Below are 25,133 nucleotides of genomic sequence, written 5' to 3' on the forward strand. Positions count from 1 at the left end.
TTCGGCACCGTATACAGTTTCATTATTCTCACTGAAGTGTACAATTGCCTCTCAATCTGTCTAATCAGATTCAGTGTAATGCATTATTGTTGTTAGTAAAAATATGCAGCTGAGCTTACATCATACCCATTGAAAGTGGCATGATTTTGAACATTACACGTAACAGACAAAATAATGGAAACACTTGAGTAAATGGGGGATACAAAGTATATTGAAAGCACAGGTGTGGTTCGTGAGTTAATTAAGCAATTAACATCCCTTCATGCTTAGGGTCATATACAAAATGCTGGGCAGACTATTATTTTGGCTACGCTCCCCCATAGGATGACAATGCCCCCATCCACAGGGCACGAGTGGTCACTGAATGGTTTGATAAGAATGAAAACGGTGTAAACCATATGTCATGGCTGTCTGTCACCAGATCTTGATCCAATTGAATACTTAGGGGATATTCTGGTGCGTTTTCCACCCCAAAACATCAAATTATGGAATTTCTCATGGAAGAATGTAGCATCCCTACAAAAGAGTTCCAGACACTTGTAGAATTTATGCCAAGGTAACTTGAAGCTGTTCTGGCTCTACAAGTCTTTAAGCCACCTTTACAAGTCTTTAAGAGACTTTATGTTGGTGTTTCTTTTATTTTACCTGTATTCAACAGTAATTGAAGAAAGGTAACCATTTCTGCTGGAAAGACAGGCTCTTGACAGAGGATAGCTTTATGAAAATTGTGGATTGACCGCTGGACACACACTGGCTCCTGATTTCCTGAATGGATTTGTCTGAACTGTTACTCTGAAAACACCCCTGGAATAAAATGAAGAGGTCACCAGGGAACTCTTAAAAAGGGTTCACACTGAGAACCTCTATAACTTTGCAATAACAAACCATGTCGAAAGGACAAAATGAATTCTGGGGTAGATGAGTTTAAAGGAATTCTGGGTTAGATGTGTATAAAGTTCCATATTTTGGTTTGGTGTTCACAGTAACCTTTGAGTTTGAGAGTCATGGAGAATGGTATTGTTTTTTGCGTCTCAAGCCAACAGTGTTCATCTGTTGAGAAGTGTTGAACAGATCAATACTGTCTGTAAGACCTCATATATCAGCCTGTTGACATATATTTTCACCTTGTGTTTTTCGGTTTGAATCAGTAAATATGGTATGTGTATTAGTGGCTGTTTTATTTCTGTGTGTCCCTATCAGTGGTGGGGTGTATGTAAGTGTATTCACGATTCAGAGCATTTGTGAGAGGAGGGTAAAAAAAAAGCAGCCACCTTTACAAGTTTTTAACAGGTACTTTTTCTCCACCAAACCTTTTAATCACTTACCGAATCTCATTTAAACTATATCTGATCCCCACTTTCACTATTATCAAATATCTTTAGATTACTTCATTAAACCCTCCTATAATCCAGAGCAGCCTAGACAAAATGAGCAATACTGTAGTTTAGGGTTCTTTCTCCCTGTCCCTGTCCTTCTTTTCTCTTTCTCAGTCAATCATCTCTGACTAATCTCTCTCTCTCTCCCCAAGGATCAAATGTAACCCTTTCCCTTAGATCAGAGCCCACGGGTGGATATAAGAATAAGCCTTAAACTGTAACCTGTCATCCATCATAAGGTAATGTAGCCGTTATTTAATGTGTCTTGAAGCCTGTGAAGTATGTGTTTGGTCTCGGTAACATCAAGTGCTTGAGTGAAGAAGACAATATACATAACTGTTTCTATTGTAGCTTTGAAATGTGGTACTAAACTTTATTTTACTCTATTTAATTTATCTTGCTTGTTGGTTGATTAATTTCAACTGTCATTTATTGGGGTAAAACTGAAATAGACAAGGTACATTTTATTTTTAATACATTCATTTCTGGCACATCAAGGGCAACTTACTCAACCAGTGCACAACTTTGTACATCGCCCGAACTGAAGCCAGGCGGTTCTTGAATAGTCGCTTTATTTGTCCATTCCCCGGGGAACAAAGTGGCAGAGGTCCGGAATGATCAGTGTCCAGACAGAGATGCTCAGAATATCGATAGTTTTCTGACTGACGTGAGGCGCAACGGTGAGTTGACGCAGCGTTGTACGAAAAGGAGTGAGCTATCCTCGCGCCAGGGATGTTTAAAAAAAATCTGATAGATGGCGTTGGGTATGATTTTTAGTCGACGAGGGCGTGCTGGCCCATTGTGTCCCGTTGATCATGCAAGACTGCGTCAAGTCATCTTTAAAAAAACAATGACTGTCTTCTTCGGACGCAGGGGCTTTCACCCAGAGTCAGGAAGCCAAATGGCGTTGTGATTTTGGGTAAATGCGGAAGAGACATTGCCGCCCGTGTCGTTGGATCCACCAAATGTTCTCTTGCCATGTATTGATGCTCCTGGAGAGGACCGACGTGACTCAGTGCTCGACAGAAGACAGATGTGGAGCGCGGCAACAGTGGAATTGTATTGCGACGTGGGTAGAGCAGCGCACATCCTTCCCGGTCCCTTGGAGTTTGCAGACATCGTGCCTGTCCCAGGGGCGGAATGGTAAACTTTGGGATGCGGTCAGGTGTCCTCACCATGTCCTCAAAATATATATTTGTTTTTGTCTTTGCAGCCGTCTGGATCGGTTGGAGTCGCAGTTGCGTTGACATTTTCGATGTTCCGGAATGGAATCCGATTACTTTTACGCAAATCAACTTTTACGCACATCCACTTTTACGCACATGCAGAAGGCGTTAACGAAGCCAGTAGACCTCACTGTTAGCCTACTGTAGCTTATTGTTTTACACCTGATAATCTTTTGCTATTGATTTAGTGTAAAACTTTAGGACCATATTCGACTGCAGACTAGATATGTAATGAAGGAGTGTCCAATTTCTCGGAGAGATATGCTTCTGAAGTGATAGATAAAGCAGTGCCCATATATTTAAATTACAGGTATACCACATGCATCATTGGTTCTCAGGAACTATCACCTACTTACTGACGTCAATAAGCTGTATTTTTTCAGTCAGTCAACAACTGAACTCCTCTCACAGGGTTGGCCAACAGATGCCCTTGCCATACTGAGGTTAACTTTATAAGCACCTCTGTGCATTCAAATCATCAATGACACTGTCATAAACAATTATTATACTATGGCTAAAAGCAGTGGCGGTCAGTGCCGTTTAAGATGAGGGAGGACAAAAACATTTTATATGAGCATGGCCTTATTTATATTACAGCATATTGGATGACTCTCATTCATATTTCATTCACCCAGTTCAATATAAGAAAGATAGGTTTAGGCTACTACATGATACTCACATTTTCCCTATACCCATCATGAGGTTGCTATAACCTAGCCTATGAATGAAGTTTACAACATAGGTGCACACAGGTTGAGAGACAGACTTTGAGATGACAATACCGCCTTGCACACTCTTGCCTGATATAGGGTGTAATCATTAGTCCAACAGCTGCAAACAATGTTTGTTTATCCCCGCTTTGTTCCATTTGCTTCCGCTTAAACTTTTTTTTCAACAGAATCGACGGAAGGAATACACCACTGATCACACATAAACACAATTCACTTTCATAACAGACACATTGCATTCCTTCTCTTCCCTTCGCTTGTGGACTTCAATGCACAACACATCAGCTGTATGTGCCCGGGTTAAAAAAACTTTCCAAGACAAACCGCTACACAAAGCCTACATCGTTGTCACCACATTAGCTAAAGTAACATCATAGTCAGCATAGCTAATAGAATTAACGCGTTAGTAAACCCACTACAATCTTGCAGTGACGTTAGTGTACAGTCAATAAGAAGTTACATTGGCGGCCCCGGTGGCAATAAACTTGTAATCCCTACACTTGGAAGAGTTCCAGTCTTGAGTTGGAAAGTCATTGTCAGATAGCTAACAAAGCATCCCTCTGTTTGAGCAGGGTGTTTCAGTAGGCTAAACTAGCTAGCTGCATTTGCTAGCTAAGTCAGTGAAACTGAAAGTGAAAAAAAATGACTCTCTATTTCTCTCTTGCTTCTCCTTCATTTTGGAAGAAATAAAATGTTTAACTGTTCAACTATTGTATTTCAACTACTCACCACATTTTATACACTGCAGTGCAAGCTGTAGTTTATGCTTTGAGTACTATAATTATCTGACCCTTTGATTGGGTGGACAACATATCAGTTCATGCTGCAAGAGCTCTGATAGGCTGGAGGATGTCCTCCGGAAGTTGTCATAATTACTGTGTAAGTCTATGGAAGGGGGTGAGAACCATTAGTTTCCTAGGTTTTGTATTGATGTCAATGTACCCAGAGGAGGACGGAAGCTAGCTATCCTCCAGCTACACCATGGTGCTACCCTCAGAGTGCTGAGGCTACTGTAGACCTTATATGCAAAATAGTGTGTTTTAATCAGTTATTTGGTGACGTGATTATATTTAGTACAGTCTTATCTAAAAAAGTATTACTTTTGAAATGTTTCACAATTTACATTTTTATGAAATGCACTGAGGAGGATGGTTTATAGAGCACAAACAAAACATAACTGGGTTATATCTATTTTGTAGCCTCGGAAATCCCAGACCTAGCTAGGGCACCAGCACTGTGCTGGAACATTGTAAGATTGTGGGAGGTAATCCATCTGTCTAGAGACTCTAGTGAGACTAGCTACAGTATTTAGTGACTGGGGAGAAGTACTTTTTTCTCCTAATATATAGTAGGAGAAATTAAAATATGTGGCTGCAAGTTCCCATGTATATAGTATTAAGAAATTAAATATAGACTTTAAAAAAAACTTTCAGTCAAGTCAAGTGTTGAAGATTTTATCTGCAGTATAGCTCTAGAATGGTTACATGACTCAATTACATGTCCAAAGGGTAGCTTTCTCTGGCTGTTGTTGCTAAGAATAGTGAACCAAAACACACTGACTGATGACTGTTATGTCACATTTTATTTTACCAACTTTATATTGTTGCAATCTTTATGTTAGGAACTATTCTTGCGTGCATATGTGTGATCGGCTATGTGGCTGGGTGCAAATACATATGAGTAAATATCAGTGACTCTCAACTTCTTCTGGTTGGGAGGGATATTGAAGAAGCGTATGAATGAGTTGAGTTCTACTTGTTCCATCTGGCTGGCTGATCTCTTCTGTCCCCTTCTAGATGCCTCTAAGGTACAGCTGCTTTCTCCTTTCATATGGCTGGCTGTTCTCTTTTGCCCCTTGTTGCTTGTCGCCTTATCTGATGTATGGGCAGAGCCCCCTTCACTATGGCTGGCTGTTGTCTTCAGTCCGCTGCTGCCACGGACGGGTTTTGTCCCCTGTCGCAGCTTGATAAGCTTGAGGATCCATTTAGGCCTCTGCAGCTGGCTCCATTTCTTTTTCAGCTCCTTTCTTTTAATGTCTTTATTTTTGATATCTTCCAATAATTTAATTTCTTGTTTGTTTATGTTATTCAGCTGCTTCTCTGTCAGGGGGAAGCCAATCATCCTCAGGATCATCCTGATTTCATTGCGGTTGCTGGAGTCAACAAGCAAGATGGACTCATATAGGACTTTAGCCTTTTGGGACTTTGGGGTGTGGTACAGGTCAGCAGTAGCCCTGTGAGCGGCTTTTCCCTTTGATGGAGGTGTTGCTTTGCTGTTACCCCTGGATACCAGAGACTTGACCTCTAGGCCTCTGTCACTTTGGAGCCTGGGGTTCCCTGACTTGTATGCTATGGATATCTGTAAATTGGAGAGCGAGAGAATATTTGGAGTTTACAAACAAGTTGAATTTACACTAAATACATTAATATCTTGATTTAGAAGGAACTTTGACCAGTACTGAACATTTTAAAGCACTTTTTTTTAACAGGCAAAACCAGTCCACTTTGACTAACATTTTAGGATAAAAGTAGCTTAAACTTGTTTATTGTAAAGAATACAAATAATAATAATACTCACAGTTTCCATTTCAGGCATTTATATGTAGAAATTGCTTTCAAATAAAGTTGGTTGATAAAACAGTTATTTTAGGTTTGATCCGTAGCTATGTTTATTCCATATTCATATTCTGTGTTGGTGCTTTTCCAAATATTCTGGAACGATGCATCATAATGGAGGTGCGTATATAATAGTCTTTGGGAGCGTCCATTCCTAGTAGCTCGCAGCTTTGCTGTCATATGGTTTGTTTCAGGTATCAAGGTGCAAGACTATCCAGATCCCTCTAAATAAATCATATAAATATAGTTTTTTTGTGTTATTTTGTTTGTTTCGTTTTTAAAAATGTTTTTTTTTTACAAAAAACACGACAAATAATATAATAAATAATCTGTGTGCGTACGTGCAATTGTCAATGTTTGCTCCATCTATTAAAACCACAACTGTTAGAAAACAACCTGGTGAATCAACTTGAAAGATCGTGTGTGTGATTAATAACACAAACATTTACTGTAGGCTGCTGTATCAACGTGAATTGAATAGTCTACCCTTTCACTGCTGATAGCAGGCCCACTGTACCTGAGGTAGGATCTCTAATACTATGGGGAAATTAATTGGGGATGGATTTATCTGTGACACGCGGGAAAGGGCGCTGTAAATTATTTAGAGATTTACTTAGCTCGTTAGATTTTCATTGCACCAAATGCAGATTTGTGGGTAAGTGACACCAATAAAGTTACTAAATTTAAAAGGTCAATGTACTGTCGACATAGAAAAGTCGGGCGTCCATTTTTGAGACACACAAACACACAAGGTTACTTGTTGCCAAATATACGTCGTTTGTCAGCAAGTTAATAAAAACAACACAAGCTAGCTACCAAAACAACAACTTCAGGGTCATTAGTGTGACTTGTATCATACGATTATTTTAGCTAATAAGAAACGTTTTCTATAGCTGTGTTGACTTGGTTGTGCTTGTTGTACTGCAACCGAGAAAGTGGCACCACCAGCCTGCTAGATAATAACAGCTAGCTAGATAGTAGCTTGAATTGCACACATGGGACACATACGTTAGCTGTTTCACTCGGCTATATACATTTTGTCTAGCTAGTAACAACAGCAAATATTTCATCCTATTGGCTTATTCTATGACAAAGTACATTTTTCTGTCTGTTGACGTTAGCCCCCGCTCATGTAACTGTAACGTTAAACTGTTGTGTTCTTTCAGGCCTCGAAGCATGAAAGCCCAGAAACGCAAATCGAGCACCCCAGAATTACAGCCCTTGAGTTCTAAAGCCTTAAAGAGGGATGAGACAATCTATGCCCCCCAGATCTCCAATGGTGGTCCACTCTGCACTCTCTCTGTTAACAGACATATCTCAATTTCCACCCCTGCTAAGGGAAAGGGCTTTGGGATGACGGTCCCAGGGGACACTCTCCCAGGTTCAAGCAGAGGACCATTGCTTCATGTACGGAGGGATGAGAAAAGGAAGGGGTAATGGAAAAGAGAGAGGGATGACAAGTAACACAGTGTGTGTTGCTGAGATATGAATGGATATGGGAGTTTGTGTGCAAGGGCATTTAATTGGTTTTACATGCTTCAGTGGTGGGAATGTGATCATCTATCTCATTGTTAAATCTTAGTTTTGTGTCTGCTGCAGGCCAGCTTAAGAATGGGGATGTTTGTCAGCTATATCCCAGCCCCTCCGAGGCAGAAGAGGAGGAATTAGCTGTAAAGCTGCAGTTATTTTCTCTCTGCCCCATGGCATTTATTTTTTTTACATTTGCATGAAATTAGTTATTAAATTGCTAAATCTTCTCTTCGTCCCATGACAAAATATGTAGAATTGCAGCAAACTTGCTTTCTAAACCCCTTGGCAAAATGTGTGGAATTGCAGGAAATTAGCTCTCTCCGCTGTCAAGAGGGGGACCGCTAAAAGGTTTTGCTCCCAACAATTTCACGTAGGGCCCCCAAAAGTCTAGGCCTGGCTCTGACTGCGTGTGGGTATGGATGTTGGTAATCAGCCCTGTGAGCCACTGCAGACCCTTATGATGAGTTGCTCATACCTGCTCTATAGGAAGTGAACGTACCCACCATTTTGGAAACACTGGATCAGATTTCTAGTGTATGAGAATTGGGTTTCTGTTTTGATTACTTACTTCCGTCTGAAGATGGAGAGGATTGTGGGGGCCAGAGGCTGACAACGAGGAAGAGCAGCTCGAAAATGAAGAGCACTTAAGACAATGGGCAGGAAGAGGGACACTCCGTGGCTGGAAAAAGGTAATTGGAAGATTCATCGAGTGACAGCGATGAGGATGAGTTTGAGCAGCTGGATCTGGAGAGGAAGTCACAGCAACACAACTTGACCTCCGTCAACGTCCGGACCATCCTCCATGTGAATTACCTGGAGTCTCAATCCGGTCAAAAGAGGGGTTAATGCTAAGTACTAATGTTACTAATGTTAGTGTTGAAAAGTTTTGACTGACACCTGTGAATGTTGCCCTCAGGAAGTGATAACCAACGAGCATGTAGTGGCCATGACGAAAGCAGCCATCCAGGAGATGCAGGACCTAGCCCTATTTGTGAGCGTCAACTTACAGCAAGTTCTACTGACAGTACAACTCAGAAATTGGTTGCTGATATCACTTGCAAGTTTATAAAGGTTTCTCTCTCTGCCTGAATTCAATGTTTTTACCTTCTATTTGCTTCCCTCAGGAGCCCAAGATGACCCGCTCCAGACTGAAGGAGGGGGTAGAAAAAGGGGTGGTGGGTTTCTAGTAACACAACTTGCAGCTAGCTAGCTACCTCTTAATATTTTTTCCTGGATTCATCTCAATAGTCTAAAGCGGCTTCCTCTTCCCTTGCAGAGCATCCCCACCTGGAATATTTCTCCTATCAAAAGGGCCCTTGAAGTGAAGGTATGTCCCTGTCACACAAACTGCTAGAGTCATGTCAAATATTTTATTACTCCTCACTGTTGTGTGTAGTCTCTGTTGCTTTGTCTCTCTGTTTCGCTCTTTCCCTCTCATCTCACTCCCTGCTTCCTCTCCCCAGCCCCCCCAGTTTGTAGACATCCCTCTGGAAGACGAGGACGACTCCTCTGATGAAGAGTACTGCCTTGATAAAGAGGATGAGACTGCAGAGGAGGTGAAGAAGAGCTTCATCTCTGCTCCGTTAGTCAATAAATTTTGTTCAATCAGTCAAAAGGGTGTGCTATGTGACTACGATGTCATGCCTGTGACATTGTCATTTTGGAGCGACGTGGACATCGCAGGCTCATCGCCATGCTGTGCCCGAGGGGCGCGGCCCAGGACCCCTGGACACTCTGAGTGTGAAGAGGACAGATTTGACAGTCCCAGACAGGTAACACACTGCACCTCTGCATTTGGCCTTTGTTTGAAAGTTATTGAAATGATTGGGGGGAAAATAATGCTATTATTATTTAAATTTCTTGTCACAGGTACAGTGAAATGCCTTTCTTGAGAGCTCTTAATCGAACAATGCAGTAATCAATAAAAATGTAATACTAAAGAAAACATAAGGTAGAACAAAAACACACGAGAAATAGAAATAAGTAAGTAAACCTAATATATACAGGGTCAGAGTTAACTGACTGAGTTAATGTTTACAATGTGCACTGGATGAGTAAGAGTTTACTGTAATGTTGGTCTTGGTTTATGTTTAGAAGCCATGGCAGCCCAGACATCTGAGGGTGGAGACTGTTCCTACTGGGCCCCCATCCTCCACTGGCCCCGCCCGGCCCCTCAGGGCCCAAGTCTGCACCTTCCTGGAGAAGCTTCACGCAGTGGAGGAAGAGCTGGAACTCAGCCCCATCTGCACTGAAACCTTCCAGGTATTGAAACTGTTAAACTATTAATGGGTTGCACTTCCATCACTTAGTCACTTCGTTGCTATTGTTATGAACTTTCTACAGACGCCTCAGCCATATATGTGCCTGACTGATGCCAAGTCATTTTGGACAGGGGCTAATTACACTACAGTGGCTTGGAAAAAGGATGACAGTGCTAAAGTAGAAAATAATGAGTTGAAAAAAACTTTTCCATCATAATGTCGTCAAACTCACTTTAGAGAGAGGGCCATGTTTCCATTAGCTAGCAAAGTTTGTCAAAAATAGCCAGCTAAAATGCAGTGCTGTCCCCTCAATCATGGCTAGCTAGCTAAAGTTATACTGCATCTAAAGTCAATCTGGCGACATCACAATTATGACAAAAGGTTTTCCTATTAATTATTTGCCTCCTTTTGAATTGTCACTGTGTTTTCAAGCCACTGTAATGCACTTTTGATTAAATCTTCATCACCACTAATGACAATGCATTGAGTAGAACGTTCATTCGGGCATCAGTCCTCAAGAGAACGTTCAAAACAATATTGTGACGAAATGTGCAACCCATGAATACTAGCAGACTATTCAGCTATACCAGGAAATCACCGGATTCTTATCAGGACACTATTCAGCCATATCAGGACCAAAGTCAATGTGAATCTCTTTCTTCATTGGTTCCATCTATCTGTTTCCAGCCTTTGACTGGAGGTGTAGGGTCTAGCCTTGTGGCATGTCGTATCTGCTCCAAACGGACCCTGAGGAACGTGCCTCTGGGCAAGCTGGAGGCGGAGCTACATGCCCCTGACATCACGCCTGACATGTACGACTACAGCTTGGCCCTGGAGGACCGCGACTGGAGCAAGTGGCTGCAGGGCCTCATGACATCTGATATGGAGAATGACGGTTAAGATTCAAAGAAAGGGTTAATGAGGGAGGGTTCAAGGATGGGCAGTGTACTATTGAAATGGAATAGTCCAACCATGTAGAAACCGATGCAACAGGATTTTACGCTGTTGCTTAATAAGGAACACATCATTTTCAAAAATGGGCCATGGATTCATTTTTTCTAGGAGCAAATACTTTATTAGTGAAATACACAAAAAAGTTGGCACTCCTCCAAACACTGACAAGTGTCATGCAGGCAGTAGAAGACAGATGGAGCTGCATTTAACCTGTGTGTGTGTACATGTTTTATGGGAGGTGTGTGTAGCTGGTTTAATTGCTCTCTGTTTGTTTGCTCTGTCATGTTTTGCAAATTTTGACCTTTCCCCCACTGCTCTGCTCCTGTTTGTCTCCCCCGCTTCGCTTTTCGAGACAGTGAGGAGAATTATGGGATCATATCTGCAAGTCTCTTTCTTTAAAAAACAATCTCTCTTTCTGAATCTCACTCTTTTTACCCCTTCAGTTCCAGGATGATGAGCTAATAGTGAATGGGCAGGATGACGATGGGCACGAAGAAGATGAAGAGAGGGAGGAAGCTGCTCCACCCCTGAGCGCTCAGCAATTCAACATTCCACAAGCCATTCGGTATGATTCTACCCTGACCCTTTCCCTATTTCTCTCGGGAAAGAAAGGGCTTTCAAAAAGTGTACCGCCAACCCAGTAAGTAAGTAGCCTTGAACCGGAACAGCTTGTAGGAGCAGATCTCCTGTTTCTGTAGCATGAGGCAGCTTGATGTACAAGTAGACCCCCTGGGACAGGATGTCTATCGCAGGGCCTTACCCCCAATCTATCTCCTTAATGCTGAGTGCCAAGCAGACGCTCATTGGTTCCCATTTTTACAGTCTTTGGTATGACTTGGCTGGGGATCGAATTCCCAACATTCCGATCTTAGGGTGGACACTAACCACAAGGTCACTGAGTTGGTCCACCAACCCAGTACCTCATATTAATAATGATATAGAGCTTTTAATGTGGAGCAAACAACAAGAGGAAGCAACTAGAATTTGCTATAACTTTCTTGTCACCGTACTTGTGACGAGAAATATAAAAATAATAATAGCATTATGAGCCAAATAATCCATTGCTTCCTGGTCCTCCTCGAGTCAACAGTGCTAACTATCCCAGACCTTAATGGATGTGAATGTGTGACTGTTTAGCTCACCCTTGCTTCCTTTTTTCTACAAATACGGTCCTCTTGTTGACTTTGTGCTGGTTGGTGGGCCAAATTGGCCATCTGTCGTATGTGTTATGAACAACTGCAGGATACGTGACTGCAGCCACTCATGCGTTTGAGCCTAATCATCTATGACATTCTAGGAATTACGTACACACACACACAGTCCTCCCTTCGGGACAGAGCAGCAGAGGGGTGCTGTATCTGCTTGGGTAGGGAGGCAGAGAAATGCTCTGGTGTTTTTTTCTTCCTCAGAAGTGTCAGGAGGTGGACAGAACTCACAGTAGAGCTACAATCCACACTAACACACAGGACTCACAGTAGAGCTACAATCCACACTAACACACAGGACTCACAGTAGAGTTACAATCCACACAGGACTCACAGTAGAGTTACAATCCACACTAACACACAGGACTCACAGTAGAGCTACAATCCACACTAACACACAGGACTCACAGTAGAGCTACAATCCACACTAACATACAGAACTCACAGTAGAGCTACAATCCACAGTAACACACAGGACTCACATTGGAGCTACAGCAACTCACACTTACTAACAGAAGACACACACCGCTAACAAACTCACTTTGTGTCTCACACACACTCCCAGTGCACCAGGTGTTCAGTAGCTGGTTGGCACATGTGCCCACTTTGCTGTTTGAACTGTGACGTCTGTTGAGAGATCTCTGTGTGTGCGACGTGCCGTTTTCAGGCCACGTCTCTGAACTGACAGGAGCAGAGAGAGCTTTACTTCCTTCCAGCAACTGTCCACGCACGCGCACACGCGTTTGCGTCACTGTGTCCTGGTCCTGGCTGTAATGTGTGTCTCTAGATGTTACCGAGGCAGTATGACGTGGGGAGAGACAGACAGGTTTTTCCAAACTATGGAGTCAGGGCACTTTGACAGTGCTACCACTAATGACTCAGCAACATTAGGGAAAGTAGAAGAGGGAAAGAAGTGGGTAGAGAGGGTTAAGTCTCCACTGTGATTTCAGTCTACACAAGCGGAGCTACGCTTTCGTCACGTTCCAAAAGTTCAGTGCACAAAAGTACGTATAGCTACGCAAAGAACCTCAGTCAGATCCCATTGCGTAGACTAGAGCATTTTAAGAAGAATATTGCATAATCCAAACATACTGAACAAACATAAAAACGCAACATGTGAAGTGTTGGTCCCATGTTTCATGAGCTGAAATAAGAAATGTTCCATATGCACAAAAATTATTTCTAAATTTTCTGCACAAATTTGTTTACATCCCTGTTAGTGAACATTTCTCCTTTGCAACATAATCCATCCACCTGACCGGTGTGGCATTTCAAGAAGCTGATTAAATAGCATGATCATTACACGGGTGCATCTTGTGTTGGGGACAATAAAAGGCCACTCTAAAATGTTCCGTTTTGCCACACAATTCAATGCCACAGATGTCTCAAGTTTTGAGGGAGCGTGCAATTGGCATGTTAATTTCTCTACCATAAGCTGCCTCCAACGTTGTTTTAGAGAATTTGGCAGTACGACCAACCTGCCTCCCAACCGCAGACTACGTCTAATCATGCCAGCCCAGGACCTCAACATCTGGCTTCTTCACCTGCTGAGACCAGCCATCTGTACAACTGATGAAACTGAGGAGTATTTCTGTCTGTAATAAAGCCATTTTGTGGGGGACAATGTATTCTGATTGGCTGGGCCTGGCTCCCCAGTGGGTGGGCCTATTCTCACCCATAGCTGTGCCCCTGCCAAGTCATGTGAAATCCATAGATTAGGGCAGAATTAATTCATTTAAATTGACTGATTTCCTTCTATGAACTGTAACTCAGTAAAATGTTGAGTTTTTATATTTTTGTTCAGGATAATTCCAGTCAAGTCTCTTCGGTCTCATCTCCCACATGGGCCACATATACTGATATTTTTGGGGATAAAGTCTGCTAAATGACTGTATTCAAATGCCAGTCAGTGTCCAGAGGTTTGGGATGGAGATAAGCCTGAAAAGCAAGACGGTTTGCAGTGATGAGGATCAAAGGGAGGAATCCTCCCTACAAGGCTACTCTTAAATTGTTATTGAAATGTGGTGTGCTTTCTGTCTTAGATTCATCCAATGGGTACTTCATTTTGGTAGTAGTGAAGGCGTAGCTAGCTAGCTACACCTAACGTTACTATGGAGTCCATGAACTGCAGTAGCTGAGCTCAAAACTTAATCCGATCCCTACTAAGGAGAAGCCACACAGACGGGAGGGACAGTGAGACACCTTGATGACTCAGTGCTGCCTGCCTGCCATATTTTCTTGCTCTCCCCTTACGACCATCTTCCTCTGATGACCACTCAAGCCATGACCTTTCCCCACCCTCTCAGGACCTTCCATCTCATGAATTATGTTTTTCTAAATTGCTTGTCTTTTTTTTATGCTTTAAAGCACTCCGATGATTAATGCAATAAAGTGCTATAAAAATTGAATGTATTATTATGTCATCAATATGATTATTATTCCCCTTCCTGACCCCTGCCCTCTGACCTCTGCAGGTTTCAGGAGCCACTGGCTAACATGCTGACAGAGGCAGCGTACTGTGAGGGAGCAGATGGAGGTTCTGCAGCAGCGGAGAGCTCTCCAGGAGACTCCTGGCCGCTCCACCCCCGTCGTCACAGTATCACCCCCCATGGTGCTGCCCCGCGCTCGACCACGCCCAGAAACTCCAGCTGCGGAAGCAAGTCCAACAGGTAGGTTGGCCCGCTTGTAAACCCTAATTGAGGAACTGAAGTTGGTGGAATACAACATTTAGATTTTTCAAGTTGCTTTATTATTGACACCAATAATGTTAATTGTTTTCTACTGGTAGACTCACAGACCCCCCCCCCCCTTCCTTTCCTGTTTTGTCTGTCTCTGTTCAGCACATACAGCTGCTGACCCAGGTGAACCTGCTGTGCAGCCCTGTGGAGGCCCTGCACCACAAGGCCCACACCACCAAACAATACCTGGTGAGTTACTGAGGCTCGCTCTATCTATATATACCCTTCTCAAGTCCTAGTCTCTGTGTGCCTTCCACCCAGGAGAAGCTCCAGGTGTTTACCCAGCACGAGGAGGCGATCAGGTCAGTCCGGGACCCAGGCTTCAGCAGCATTTTCAGGGCTTGAAACCTCCAGGGGGCACTGTCTCTGGTCCAGGAGCAGGAGAGCTCTGTCTTGCCATCCGCTCTTTCTCCAACCCCCCCTGCCAGGCTTCAAACACGCTCTAACAATGGTAATGAACAGGAAGGTCTGGTGTGTGTGTGTAGTTCATATGTAAAGACGTGAGAATCTGAATTGTATGTACTAAAGATGGTATCAATAACCTGTGTGTAGCTGTTTTGTGTTATCTATGTATCAGAGGGTGGGTTTGTGAATTGCTTGATTGTGTGTAAGTGTTTGGTTGTCCCTGCAGTGCGTACATACCCTCTGCTGCCTGCTAAGACGGCCTGGCTGCTCACCACCTGCTCCGTCTTCCTCTATCCAGAGCTCCTGCCCCACTGCAGCCTGGACCCCGCACTGCACCCTCCGCGCACCAAGAACAACTTCTACACACACCGAGAGGACAGGTACGTGCACACACACACATTTACACATGCAGCACGTCCTGTGTGGGGAGACAAACTCCACAGGAGCTCATGTTCACAAACAACAGCAATCTGTTCAAAAACAATCCTTATTTACACACAGTCCCTGGTCAAAAATAGCTATGCCTAACGTGAGTATTTTATGTCAGTGATGCCTGCTCAGTATTAAGCTAAATATAAACACTTAAATGTGTGTTAACCCGTGTTGAAAAGAGAGGGTCTCTCTCTCTCAAACCCATTCAAAGACCGTTCACCGACATAGTTGGAACTATGAGGGTCTATGTCATCTTTACTGCTACAACCAAGCATCAAATTCTTCCTTGCATGGTTGAATGTTTGACTAAAGACTAGATATTTACTCGCAATGTGGATTTTTGTTCCATACTCAATGTACTGGGGCTGAAGCACTTCAGCCAGACAGAGCTCCCCTATCAGCTCATGTGTCGCTACCTCATCCGTACCAAGCGCAGTGGAGCTCTTCTCCCAGCTCCGTCCTGTCCTGGTGGAATGGCCAGACCTCCTCAGAGACTTTGCGGCCTTCCTCCTCCCGGAGCAGGCTTTGGAGTGTGGCCTGGTAAGGATGACATCACATCCGCTTATCACTTCGTATTGGATATTTTTATAGGTGCTTATTAAGTATCAGGCCCAATGTAACAGAGAGTTCATATATAATTATGTTGAACAAAAATGATTATTTGTCTTGTAGCCTAACACATTGTAGTGAATCTGCAAAGTTCTCACTGCTGAAAAAGCCATTAATACTCTTCGACTTTGGGATGTTTTATGTCCTGTCCAGTTTGAGGAGCAGCAGGCATTTGAGCGGAGTCGACGCTTCCTGAGGCAGCTGGAGATTAGTTTTGGGGGAAACCTGTCTCACTACCAGAAAATCATACGTGCTCTGCAGGGGGGACCTGGCCTCAGTCCTGCCAGTATAGAGGAGGTATGTCAGTATTCTACACCATTTACATTAGTTGTCACCACAGTAAACCAAAGTTAAATCACCATTGGAATCCACCTGTTTTCTACAGCTTAAAGCACAGATGTCCTCCCTCCTGAAAGGCCACACGCACTTGCAACGTGCCCATACGCAGGGAATTCTGGGTATTTTTTGACGAGCTCCGCCCACCCCCAGCCCGTCCAGGGCAGTTTGAGGAGGCTTGTTGGCCAGAGGAGGCAGGGGGCGGAATAGACGGAGATGAGGGTGTTGGCTTGGGGTCGGGGGGAGGGGCAAGTGGTGGTTTTGAAGAAGTGACCCTCCCTGATCTAGAGTAAGAAGATATTCCACCAATGACAGGTCGCAGTCGGAGGAGGAAGATGGGATCTCATGGCATCTACAAGGTTTGAGGAAATGTGAACTGTGTAGTTTGTTGATTTCTAATTGCATTTGCAATTATGATTCTGATTTGGCTGGTTGTCTTCCTTCACAGGAGTGTGATTGGCCAGAAAAGGACTGCTTCTGCCTCTGTCATGGTGCCAGCCATGATGCCAAGCTTCTCAGACTCAAGATGAAAGGATGCTCTCGCTGCCACGGCAACAAGGTAGCCTCCGTAGTCTAGTGTTTTGTTGTTCTAAACTGTGTGAATAAAATGAGTGAGAGTTATGGAGATGACAGATTGTGACATGCAGTCTTCTCTCAGGCTTCCGATGGCGTCCCCAGGGTGATGAAGAGCCTTGACACCTTGTACCCCACGGCAACCGACCCCACAGCCAGTCTCCACACTGAGACAGGCGGGGGGGGGGGGAGAGAGGAAGAGCAAGAGGTGGATGCTGAAGTCGACAGTGGGGTCAACAGTCCACATTCTGGTAAGAATTGCACTACCAATGCTGCATGAATTAAGGTTGTTGTCATTATTTGGTCAAAAGCAAAACCGATCTACATAAGTAATATGGCTGAAAATACATTGTTGCCTATAGAATGCAAAACGTTAATGAGCGACTGCCCCTAAAAAGCAACTTCTCGTTTTGAAAACGGCATTGTGACATCGATAAGACTCATGAAGTCAGTCTTGTCCTAAACTGAGATTTGCGAGATGATTGGAAATAATTGTATGTCACGGAATGAAGGGTACTGTTTTCCTTGGGTTGGGTTTATTTCAATCCTGCCCACAGCTGGCAGCACCCAAGTAATCATCAGTTCGGAGCGCAGCTGCACGCAACCTGATTTTAATGCCTATTGTCAATTTGGTTTGACATTCAATATCTCTATGGGGCTAGTTGGGTACCATCAGTAAATGACAATGTACATGGACAAAATGTTTGTCAATGCTGCCAAATGTCTATGACTTAAAAACATAAACCAACTATGCATTTTAGAATTGCATATACAAATATTGGAAGCATTTAATGAGACAACTAAAAGATGTGCAATGTAAAAATATTGTCCCATTTCCATTGTGTAATTCATTGACTGTCCCTAACTAGCCCCAGAGAAGCTAATCAATGTCAAACCAATTTTGCCACGGTCGCACAACAGCCGGCTGAAGTTAAATAGCGAAATAAGTTGGCTAGCACTAGCTAGTCTAGACGACTTCAAGACACAAGACCTGGTCAAGTTATCTATACTGAACAAAAATATAAATGCAACGTGCAACAATTAAGGATTTTACTGAGTTATAGGGAAAGGAAATCAGTCAAATGAAAAAACATTTAGGCCCTAATTTATGGATTTCACATGACTGGGAATACAGATATGCATCTGTTGGTCATAGATACCTTTTTTTTAAAGTAGGGGTGTGGGTCAGAACCAGTTAGTATCTGGTGTGATCACCATTTGCCTGATGCAGAGCCACACATCTCCTTCACATAGAGTTATTCAGGCTGTTGATTGTGGCCTGTGGAATGTTGTCTCATTCTTCAATGCTGTGTGAAGTGGCTGGATATTGGTGGGAACAGGAACGCGCTGTTGTACACGTCGATCCAGAGCATCCCAAATATGCTCAATGGGTGACATGTCTGGTGAGTATGCAGGCCATGGAAGAAATTGAACATTTTCAGCTACCAGGAATTGTGTACAGTCAGCAAACCGCTCGCCTACACAGCGCCATACAAGTGGTCTGTGGTGGTAAAGGCCGGTTGGACAACTCTCGTTTGGCTTCAGTCATGGCTGCTGCATTTCTGAACAAGCCAAAAATATTAGAGCCAAATCAGGAAGTTCAGCCCCCCTTTAAACTCTTTTACACGTTGCAGATAAACAACCATTATGCTTTTCAGAAGAGCAAGGAGCTCCTTCATGGGAGGGTCCTGAGGAAGGCTCACTCTCCATCCCTGAGGAGAAGGAAGAGGAGGATGACGAGGAGGATAAGGATGGGGGGAGAGAACACAGCCCCTCACCGAAGAGGAGTAAGGGGGATGGAGAAGGCTCGGGGGTGTCTGATGGCCTCCCAACACCCTTTAGTGGGGAGATGGAGAACCCCCTGCAGCCTTGTCCCAACCCCTCTTCTGATCTCCGTGTGTGCCAAAAACATCTCCCTCACTGCCAGTGGGGAGAAGGTCATACTCTGGACAAGGTGAGAAAGACGAGCCTGAAAATGTTTGATCTTTGTTTAATTTTTTAAAATGTTTTTGTTAAAGAGTGATAATCCTCTTTGGGTTACAGGGAGGCTGACCGTGTCATTCTAACCACCTGTCAGCAGCAAGGTGCCAATCAGAGTACTTTCCAGGCAATTTCCACCCAACTTGGCGATAAGACACTCAATGAGGTGAAGGTTGTTTTTTGTAACCAAACTATAAAGATCCAACAGTAATGCACTTGTTGAAAAGTCTTGGCTTGTGAAATGAACCCTAGTCCACTGACTACTTTACCTCTCTCTTGTCCAGGTGTCTCGGCGGTTTCGGGACCTGTTGCGCCTGTTCCGCACAACTGCCTGCAAGGTCAACTTAGAGGACGAAACTATGACCACTGAACAGCACACAGTCACAGACAAGGAGCACACAGAACCAACCCAAAAAGGACAGAACCAAGTTCAGACACTTCAAAGGAGAGGAGCAGAGAGGATATTTGTGACTGCAGTATATTCATACCACATATAAACTATTCCAGAAACCAGTTCAAGGCTAGTGAAATCTGGAAGCAACATTGAGGGCATATGAACACTTAATAAACTCATATCAGAATCACCTGAGCGGAAGCAACACCAGCAGCTCGAAAGATGGCAGCTTTTCAAGTTTACCATAACCAATTTTAAACAGTGAGCACTGTGTACATCACTAATTTATTGAAATAAATACACCCTTTGTCTTATCACTCAAATGCACTACTGAGGGACTAGGGAACACAGTCTCTTAGTGTGGCAAAAGTTAAGTTAGAGGTTGACCGATTAATCGAAAAGACCGATTAATTAGGACTGATTTCAAGTTTTCATAACAATTGGAAATTGGTATTTTTGGTTGCCGATTTTTCATATTTTTTATATACCTTTATTTAACTAGGCAAGTCAGTTAAGAACACATTCTTATTTTCAATGACGGCCTAGGAACGGTGGGTTAACTGCCTCGTTCAGGGGCAGAATGACAGATTTTCACCTTGTCAGCTCGGGGGATCCAATCTAGATGGTGGCTGTTGTCGTTGTGTTGCTGGTTCGAGCCCAGGGAGGAGCGAGGAGAGGGACGGAAGCTATACTGTTACGCTGGCAATACTAAAGTGCCTATAAGAACATCCAATAGTCAAAGGTTAATGAAATACAAATGGTATAGTGGGAAATAGTCCTATAATTCCTATAATAACTACAACCTAAAACTTCTAACCTGGGAATATTGAAGACTCGTGTTAAAAGGAACCACCAGCTTTCTCATGTTCTGAGCAAGGAACTGAAACGTTAGCTTTCTTACATAGCACATATTGCACTTTTACTTTCTTCTCCAACACTTTGTTTTTGCATTATTTAAACCAAATTGAACATGTTTCATTATTTGAGGCTAAATTTATTTTATTGATGTATTATATTAAGTTAAAGCAAGTGTTCATTCAGTATTGTTGTAATTGTCATTATTACAAATACATTTTTAAAAATCGGCCGATTAATCGGTATTGGCTTTTTTGGTCCTCCAATAATCGGTATCGGTATCAGCATTGAAAAATTGGGTTTTAGTCCAGGAATGTACATATTTTGTATACTTTTTTTCCCAGTTCCCTGAGTTGTGCATGTATGGCACAATATGGGAAATATGAATGGTAATAATACCTGTACAAGAGTTATATATTTTATACAAAATAAACGTAATTTATCCGTTTGCCTTTTTGATGAATTCCCTTTCGTTTATGAGAAATATTATAAGAGTGCAATCTCCAAGGCGCACATCGAGACGTCACCTAGACCCACACAGATGTTCTTGATCACGTCACAGCTCTACTACACTCACTCCCACCCGGCAGTGAACTTGATTGAATGCAGAGCAGTGAGAGGTAGTGAAAAGCAGAGGATATCAGCTACAGTATATCGCTATTGGGAGCACTTAATTCTGCTGCGATGGGTACGTTGAGTCCATTTCGCATGTTCTTGCTTTTTGCGTTGGCTCAGCAGAAAGTCTTTGTAGCCGCCAGCGACGTGCTCGAGCTCGGGGATTCTGATTTCGATGACACGGTAGCAGAGTACGAGACTGTGTTGGTGGAGTTCTTCGCGCCTTGGTAAGCAGTGTTATAGCTAGCGTTGTAGCTAATTCATTAGCATGCAAGGAACGACAGCCATCTAAACATGTATAGTAAATACAAATTAATTCCTAATTTTAATAAATATTATACCGCACACTGTTGGTGAACTATTTGCATTTAGAACTGCAGCTAACGTTAGCCGATCAAACTGTCTTACACTCTAGCTCGCTATCTTGACTCAATGTGTCTGCTCAATTCAAACTCTTAACAGTGTTAGATTATTATTTTCGCCATAAACAGTGCATACTAATTCTAGCTAGATATATCGTGTTAGCTATTACACTACCAGTTCACTTCTGAGAGTGAACTGACACTAAATCACGTTAGCTATAATTGGATCTAGTTAGCTATAATTGGAGTCATGACTCGAGTCAGTGCATTCTGCTCTGACATATTTGAGTAGTGGATTATAACTAGGCTAGGTCTCTCTTATACATTTTTCTGAGCCACCTGATATCTCAGCTGTCACACTATTGCCTCTAGCGTTTTTCCCATTCTCTTCCTTTTCTTTGTATGGCGCCTCCATCTCATCTCTCTTTCAGGTGTGGTCACTGCCAGCAACTAGCCCCAGAATATGAAACTGCAGCAACAAAACTAAAAGGGACAGTGTCTTTAGCTAAAGTGAGTATACTAGTTTGTCTACACACGATACCCCAAAGGATGCATTGTATTTCCTTGCATCCAGATTAGTTAAAATCCATTTTTTCCAAAATGTGTACCTTTACACTTTCTTTTTTTACCAATTTTTGTTCCACAGGATTGGTATTGCTTTAAAATTTGGGGGTCAACTGTACATGGTAGCTGTGTCACTTCTCTTTTATCTTTGTTCCCATAGTAGCTTTAACATCAGGGCTGCTTCTGGATACCGCCACTCTGAATGCACTGCTATTTAACGGTATATTGATAAATGGTTTCTGTCATTTTCCCCAGGTAGACTGCACAGTGAACTCTGAGACGTGTGGACGTTTTGGGGTCAATGGGTACCCCACACTCAAAATCTTCCGCAATGGAGAGGACTTTGCTGCTTATGATGGACCCAGGAGTGCAGGTGGCTACTTTAAAATCATTGCTGTTCTGTTTTGTGGTTTAGTGTATGTATGACTCATCTAATGTTGTCCCATGTTCCCATAGATGGCATTGTGAGCTACATGAAAAAACAGGCAGGTCCCAGTTCCGTTCCTCTGCACAATGAGAGAGACCTAGATGCATTCGTCAACCATTTTGAAGCCAGTGTAGTTGGTGAGTTCACTTTATTAATCACAGCAAAGTAGAGATCCTTTAGTCTATTGAAATAAAACATTTGCATACAGTTTTTTTGTATTTTAAAAAGGTATATTTTTTGTGAACTATTTGAGTGACTTATATTCTCCCTCCCTGCTGTTAGGTTTTTTCTCAAGTGCTGACAGCTCTCAGATGGCTGAGTTTTTGAAGGCGTCTAGTGCCATGAGAGACAGCCACCGCTTTGCCCACACTGCAGACCTGAGCCTGGGCCTCAAACACGGCGTGGAATCAGAGTATGTGCTGTAGCTCCCCTTACATATAATCCCACCTGGGTTCTGAACCTTCAGCCTTCTGGTCACTAGACTATGAGGGCACATTAGTTGGATATGACATCATTGATTATTGCCAAGTAGTAGTACCTTATAATGATGTCACAATCCTCGTGTCTCTCTTAACCAGCATGGTGGTGCTCTTTCGGCCCCCGCGACTCAACAGCAAGTTTGAGGACAGCTTGGTCAAGTCTGAGGCTGTCTCGATCGCCTCTCTCCGTCAATTCATCAGAGATAATGTGTTTGGGCTGTGCCCCCATCTGACTGCTGAGAACAGAGAGAACATGAGGGGACGGGACTTGCTGGTGGCCTACTACGACGTGGATTACCTCCGCAACATCAAGGGCACCAACTACTGGAGGAACAGGTGAGAGCTGCTCTCCTTTCAGAATCACCTTTATTCGCCAATTACATATACACATACCTGGAATTTGACTCAGTGAAATGGTGCTGCCATCTATAGACAATATACAGATAGAGGAATTTGCACAAAGTCTACATACAATATAAGTAAGCAAAGAACTCTACATTATACACTGATTTACAGTAATCATATACAATTTACAGTAGGAATTTATCAATCTATGCACAGGGAGGGATGCTACCGTGATGTGTGTGTGTGTGTGTGTATGTAGGGTTGTGCAGAGGTGTACAAAGTGCAATTGCAGTATAGTGCGGTTATAGGTTTTACAGAATGATGATGGCATGGTGTAAAGTCACAGTCCCTATGAACCTGATGGTCAGATGGTGAGAGCCACAGCACGGGGAAAGAAACTGCTCTTACCTTATACCTTCCTCTCTCTTTTTCTCTCTCCATCACTCTTTCACTACCCCTTCTCTCTCCCTAGGGTGATGAAAGTGGCCACTCAGTTCCAGTCTCAGGGGCTGAGTTACGCTGTGGCCAACAGGGCTGAGTTCCAGGAAGAGCTGGAGGAGGAGTTTGGCCTGGGGCCGTCCGACGGGGGAGAGCTGCCTCTCATCACCATCAGGAACAGGGAGGGCCACAAGTACAGCATGCAGGAGGAGTTCACGTGAGTTAAATAACACATGACCATCACAGACCCTTATGCAGTCTGGCCAGCTGTCACACTGCTCATCTGTCCGTCCGTTGCAGACGGGACGGGAAATCCCTGGAGAGGTTCTTGGAGGACTACTTTGCTGGTAAACTGAAGAGGCAGGTCAAGTCAGAGGCTGCTCCCGAAAACAACGATGGCCCAGTCAAGGTGAGCGGAATAGAACCAACAAACGTTTGTCGCTTTCAAATATGGTAGGAAGATATTTAAACAAATCCCTTTTGCCTCTGCAGGTGGTGGTGGCGGACAACTTTGAGGAGTTAGTGAACAACCCTTCCAAGGACGTGCTGCTGGAGTTTTATGCACCCTGGTGTGGACACTGCAAAAGCCTGGAGCCCAAATACACAGAGCTTGGGGAACAGGTAAGGTTCACACCTGCAAGTGTTGCTTAGCTGGTTTTGAAAGTTACAAACCATCATCCAGACGTTCATTATTTAGATTTGTATTTTCTTCTTCATTACAGTTGTCCGCCAACACCCACATTGTTATAGCAAAGATGGATGCCACTGCTAACGACGTTCCTCCAACCTACGATGTCCAGGGGTGAGCCTCTACTTTTTGTCTATTGTCTATGTCTACTACTCTGAAATCTGCTTTTTTAATCTCACCTGTTGTTCTTCTTCCCAGTTTCCCCACTATTTTCTTCGTCCCAGCAGGACAGAAGGACCAGCCTCGGAAATACGAGGTTAGGCTACAGCACCACTTTTCCTCCTCCAAAGGACATGGATTAAATAACACTTAATGCTCTGTAATCAATATTCTGATACATTTCTTCATGGTTTTAACCATCCGTATATGTCAATAGGGTGGCCGTGAGGTGAATGATTTCCTCAACTATCTGAAGGAGGTGGCCACACATCCCCTTATCCTGGGCAATGCCAGAGAAGACTTGTGAGAGTGCAATAATGAGAGAGAAGAAAAAAACAAGGGATAAGTGGACTGGCAAAGAAGCAGAAGACATGAACTATGAGGAGAAAAAAAGGAGCCACCCATTGCAACACACAGTTTCAGACCAGAAGATCTCCTTTGGTTTTCTGTGCCTTACCAGCAACACTGAATGCTCATAACATAGAGGACTTCTAAATTAAACAATCAGCAGTTTCTTCTTGGAACTTCAAAAGAGTAATGTTCTGAATGTGAGAGGATGGAGCATCTGCAAGCACAGTAATAGGTAGCACACGTGCAGATTGGCTTTGCCATTAAACTGGTTGCGATTAATATTCCCAAGAAAGGCATACTAGTGTAGCGTCCTTGACTCTGAGTGAGGTACCTCAGACTATAGATAAATGTAGAAAATGAAATTATGTGCAACAGTTTTTGCAAAGTTGCTTACAGGTACAAAGAAAAGTGTCTGCTAAGCAAATAGATAAATATTGAATAAAATACCTGATACAGGGGCCTCCTGAGTGGCGCAGCGGTCTAAGGCA

General features: G+C 43.3%; 1 protein-coding gene and 1 pseudogene across 2 annotated transcripts; both read left to right on the top strand.

The window, feature by feature from the left end:
• The first annotated feature begins 7,121 nt into the window (after nucleotides 1-7,121).
• Nucleotides 7,122-19,121, top strand: LOC110503897 (uncharacterized; annotated as a pseudogene). Its single transcript, XR_016494936.1, has 20 exons — nucleotides 7,122-7,326; nucleotides 7,545-7,615; nucleotides 8,169-8,279; nucleotides 8,392-8,466; nucleotides 8,600-8,650; nucleotides 8,752-8,802; nucleotides 8,939-9,247; nucleotides 9,570-9,737; nucleotides 10,424-10,633; nucleotides 11,113-11,255; nucleotides 14,370-14,564; nucleotides 14,736-14,822; nucleotides 14,895-15,084; nucleotides 15,265-15,418; nucleotides 15,842-16,010; nucleotides 16,233-16,376; nucleotides 16,465-16,774; nucleotides 16,864-16,974; nucleotides 17,074-17,239; nucleotides 18,647-19,121. The product of XR_016494936.1 is annotated as an uncharacterized LOC110503897 (transcript).
• A 1,615-nt stretch (nucleotides 19,122-20,736) lies between these two features.
• pdia7 (protein disulfide isomerase family A, member 7) lies at nucleotides 20,737-25,103 on the top strand. The gene is made up of 12 exons (XM_021593324.3): nucleotides 20,737-21,059; nucleotides 21,626-21,704; nucleotides 22,014-22,131; nucleotides 22,215-22,322; nucleotides 22,468-22,597; nucleotides 22,764-23,000; nucleotides 23,482-23,664; nucleotides 23,748-23,856; nucleotides 23,940-24,068; nucleotides 24,170-24,249; nucleotides 24,334-24,391; nucleotides 24,512-25,103. Exons 1-12 carry the CDS (start codon nucleotides 20,902-20,904, stop codon nucleotides 24,599-24,601), a joined length of 1,479 nt encoding a protein of 492 aa, XP_021448999.3. The 5' UTR covers nucleotides 20,737-20,901; the 3' UTR covers nucleotides 24,602-25,103.
• Nucleotides 25,104-25,133: the final 30 nt, after the last annotated feature.

The sequence above is a fragment of the Oncorhynchus mykiss genome, chromosome 3, assembly GCF_057628025.1.
Source record: "Oncorhynchus mykiss isolate SJ-2025 chromosome 3, ASM5762802v1, whole genome shotgun sequence".
Lineage (NCBI taxonomy): Eukaryota > Metazoa > Chordata > Actinopteri > Salmoniformes > Salmonidae > Oncorhynchus > Oncorhynchus mykiss.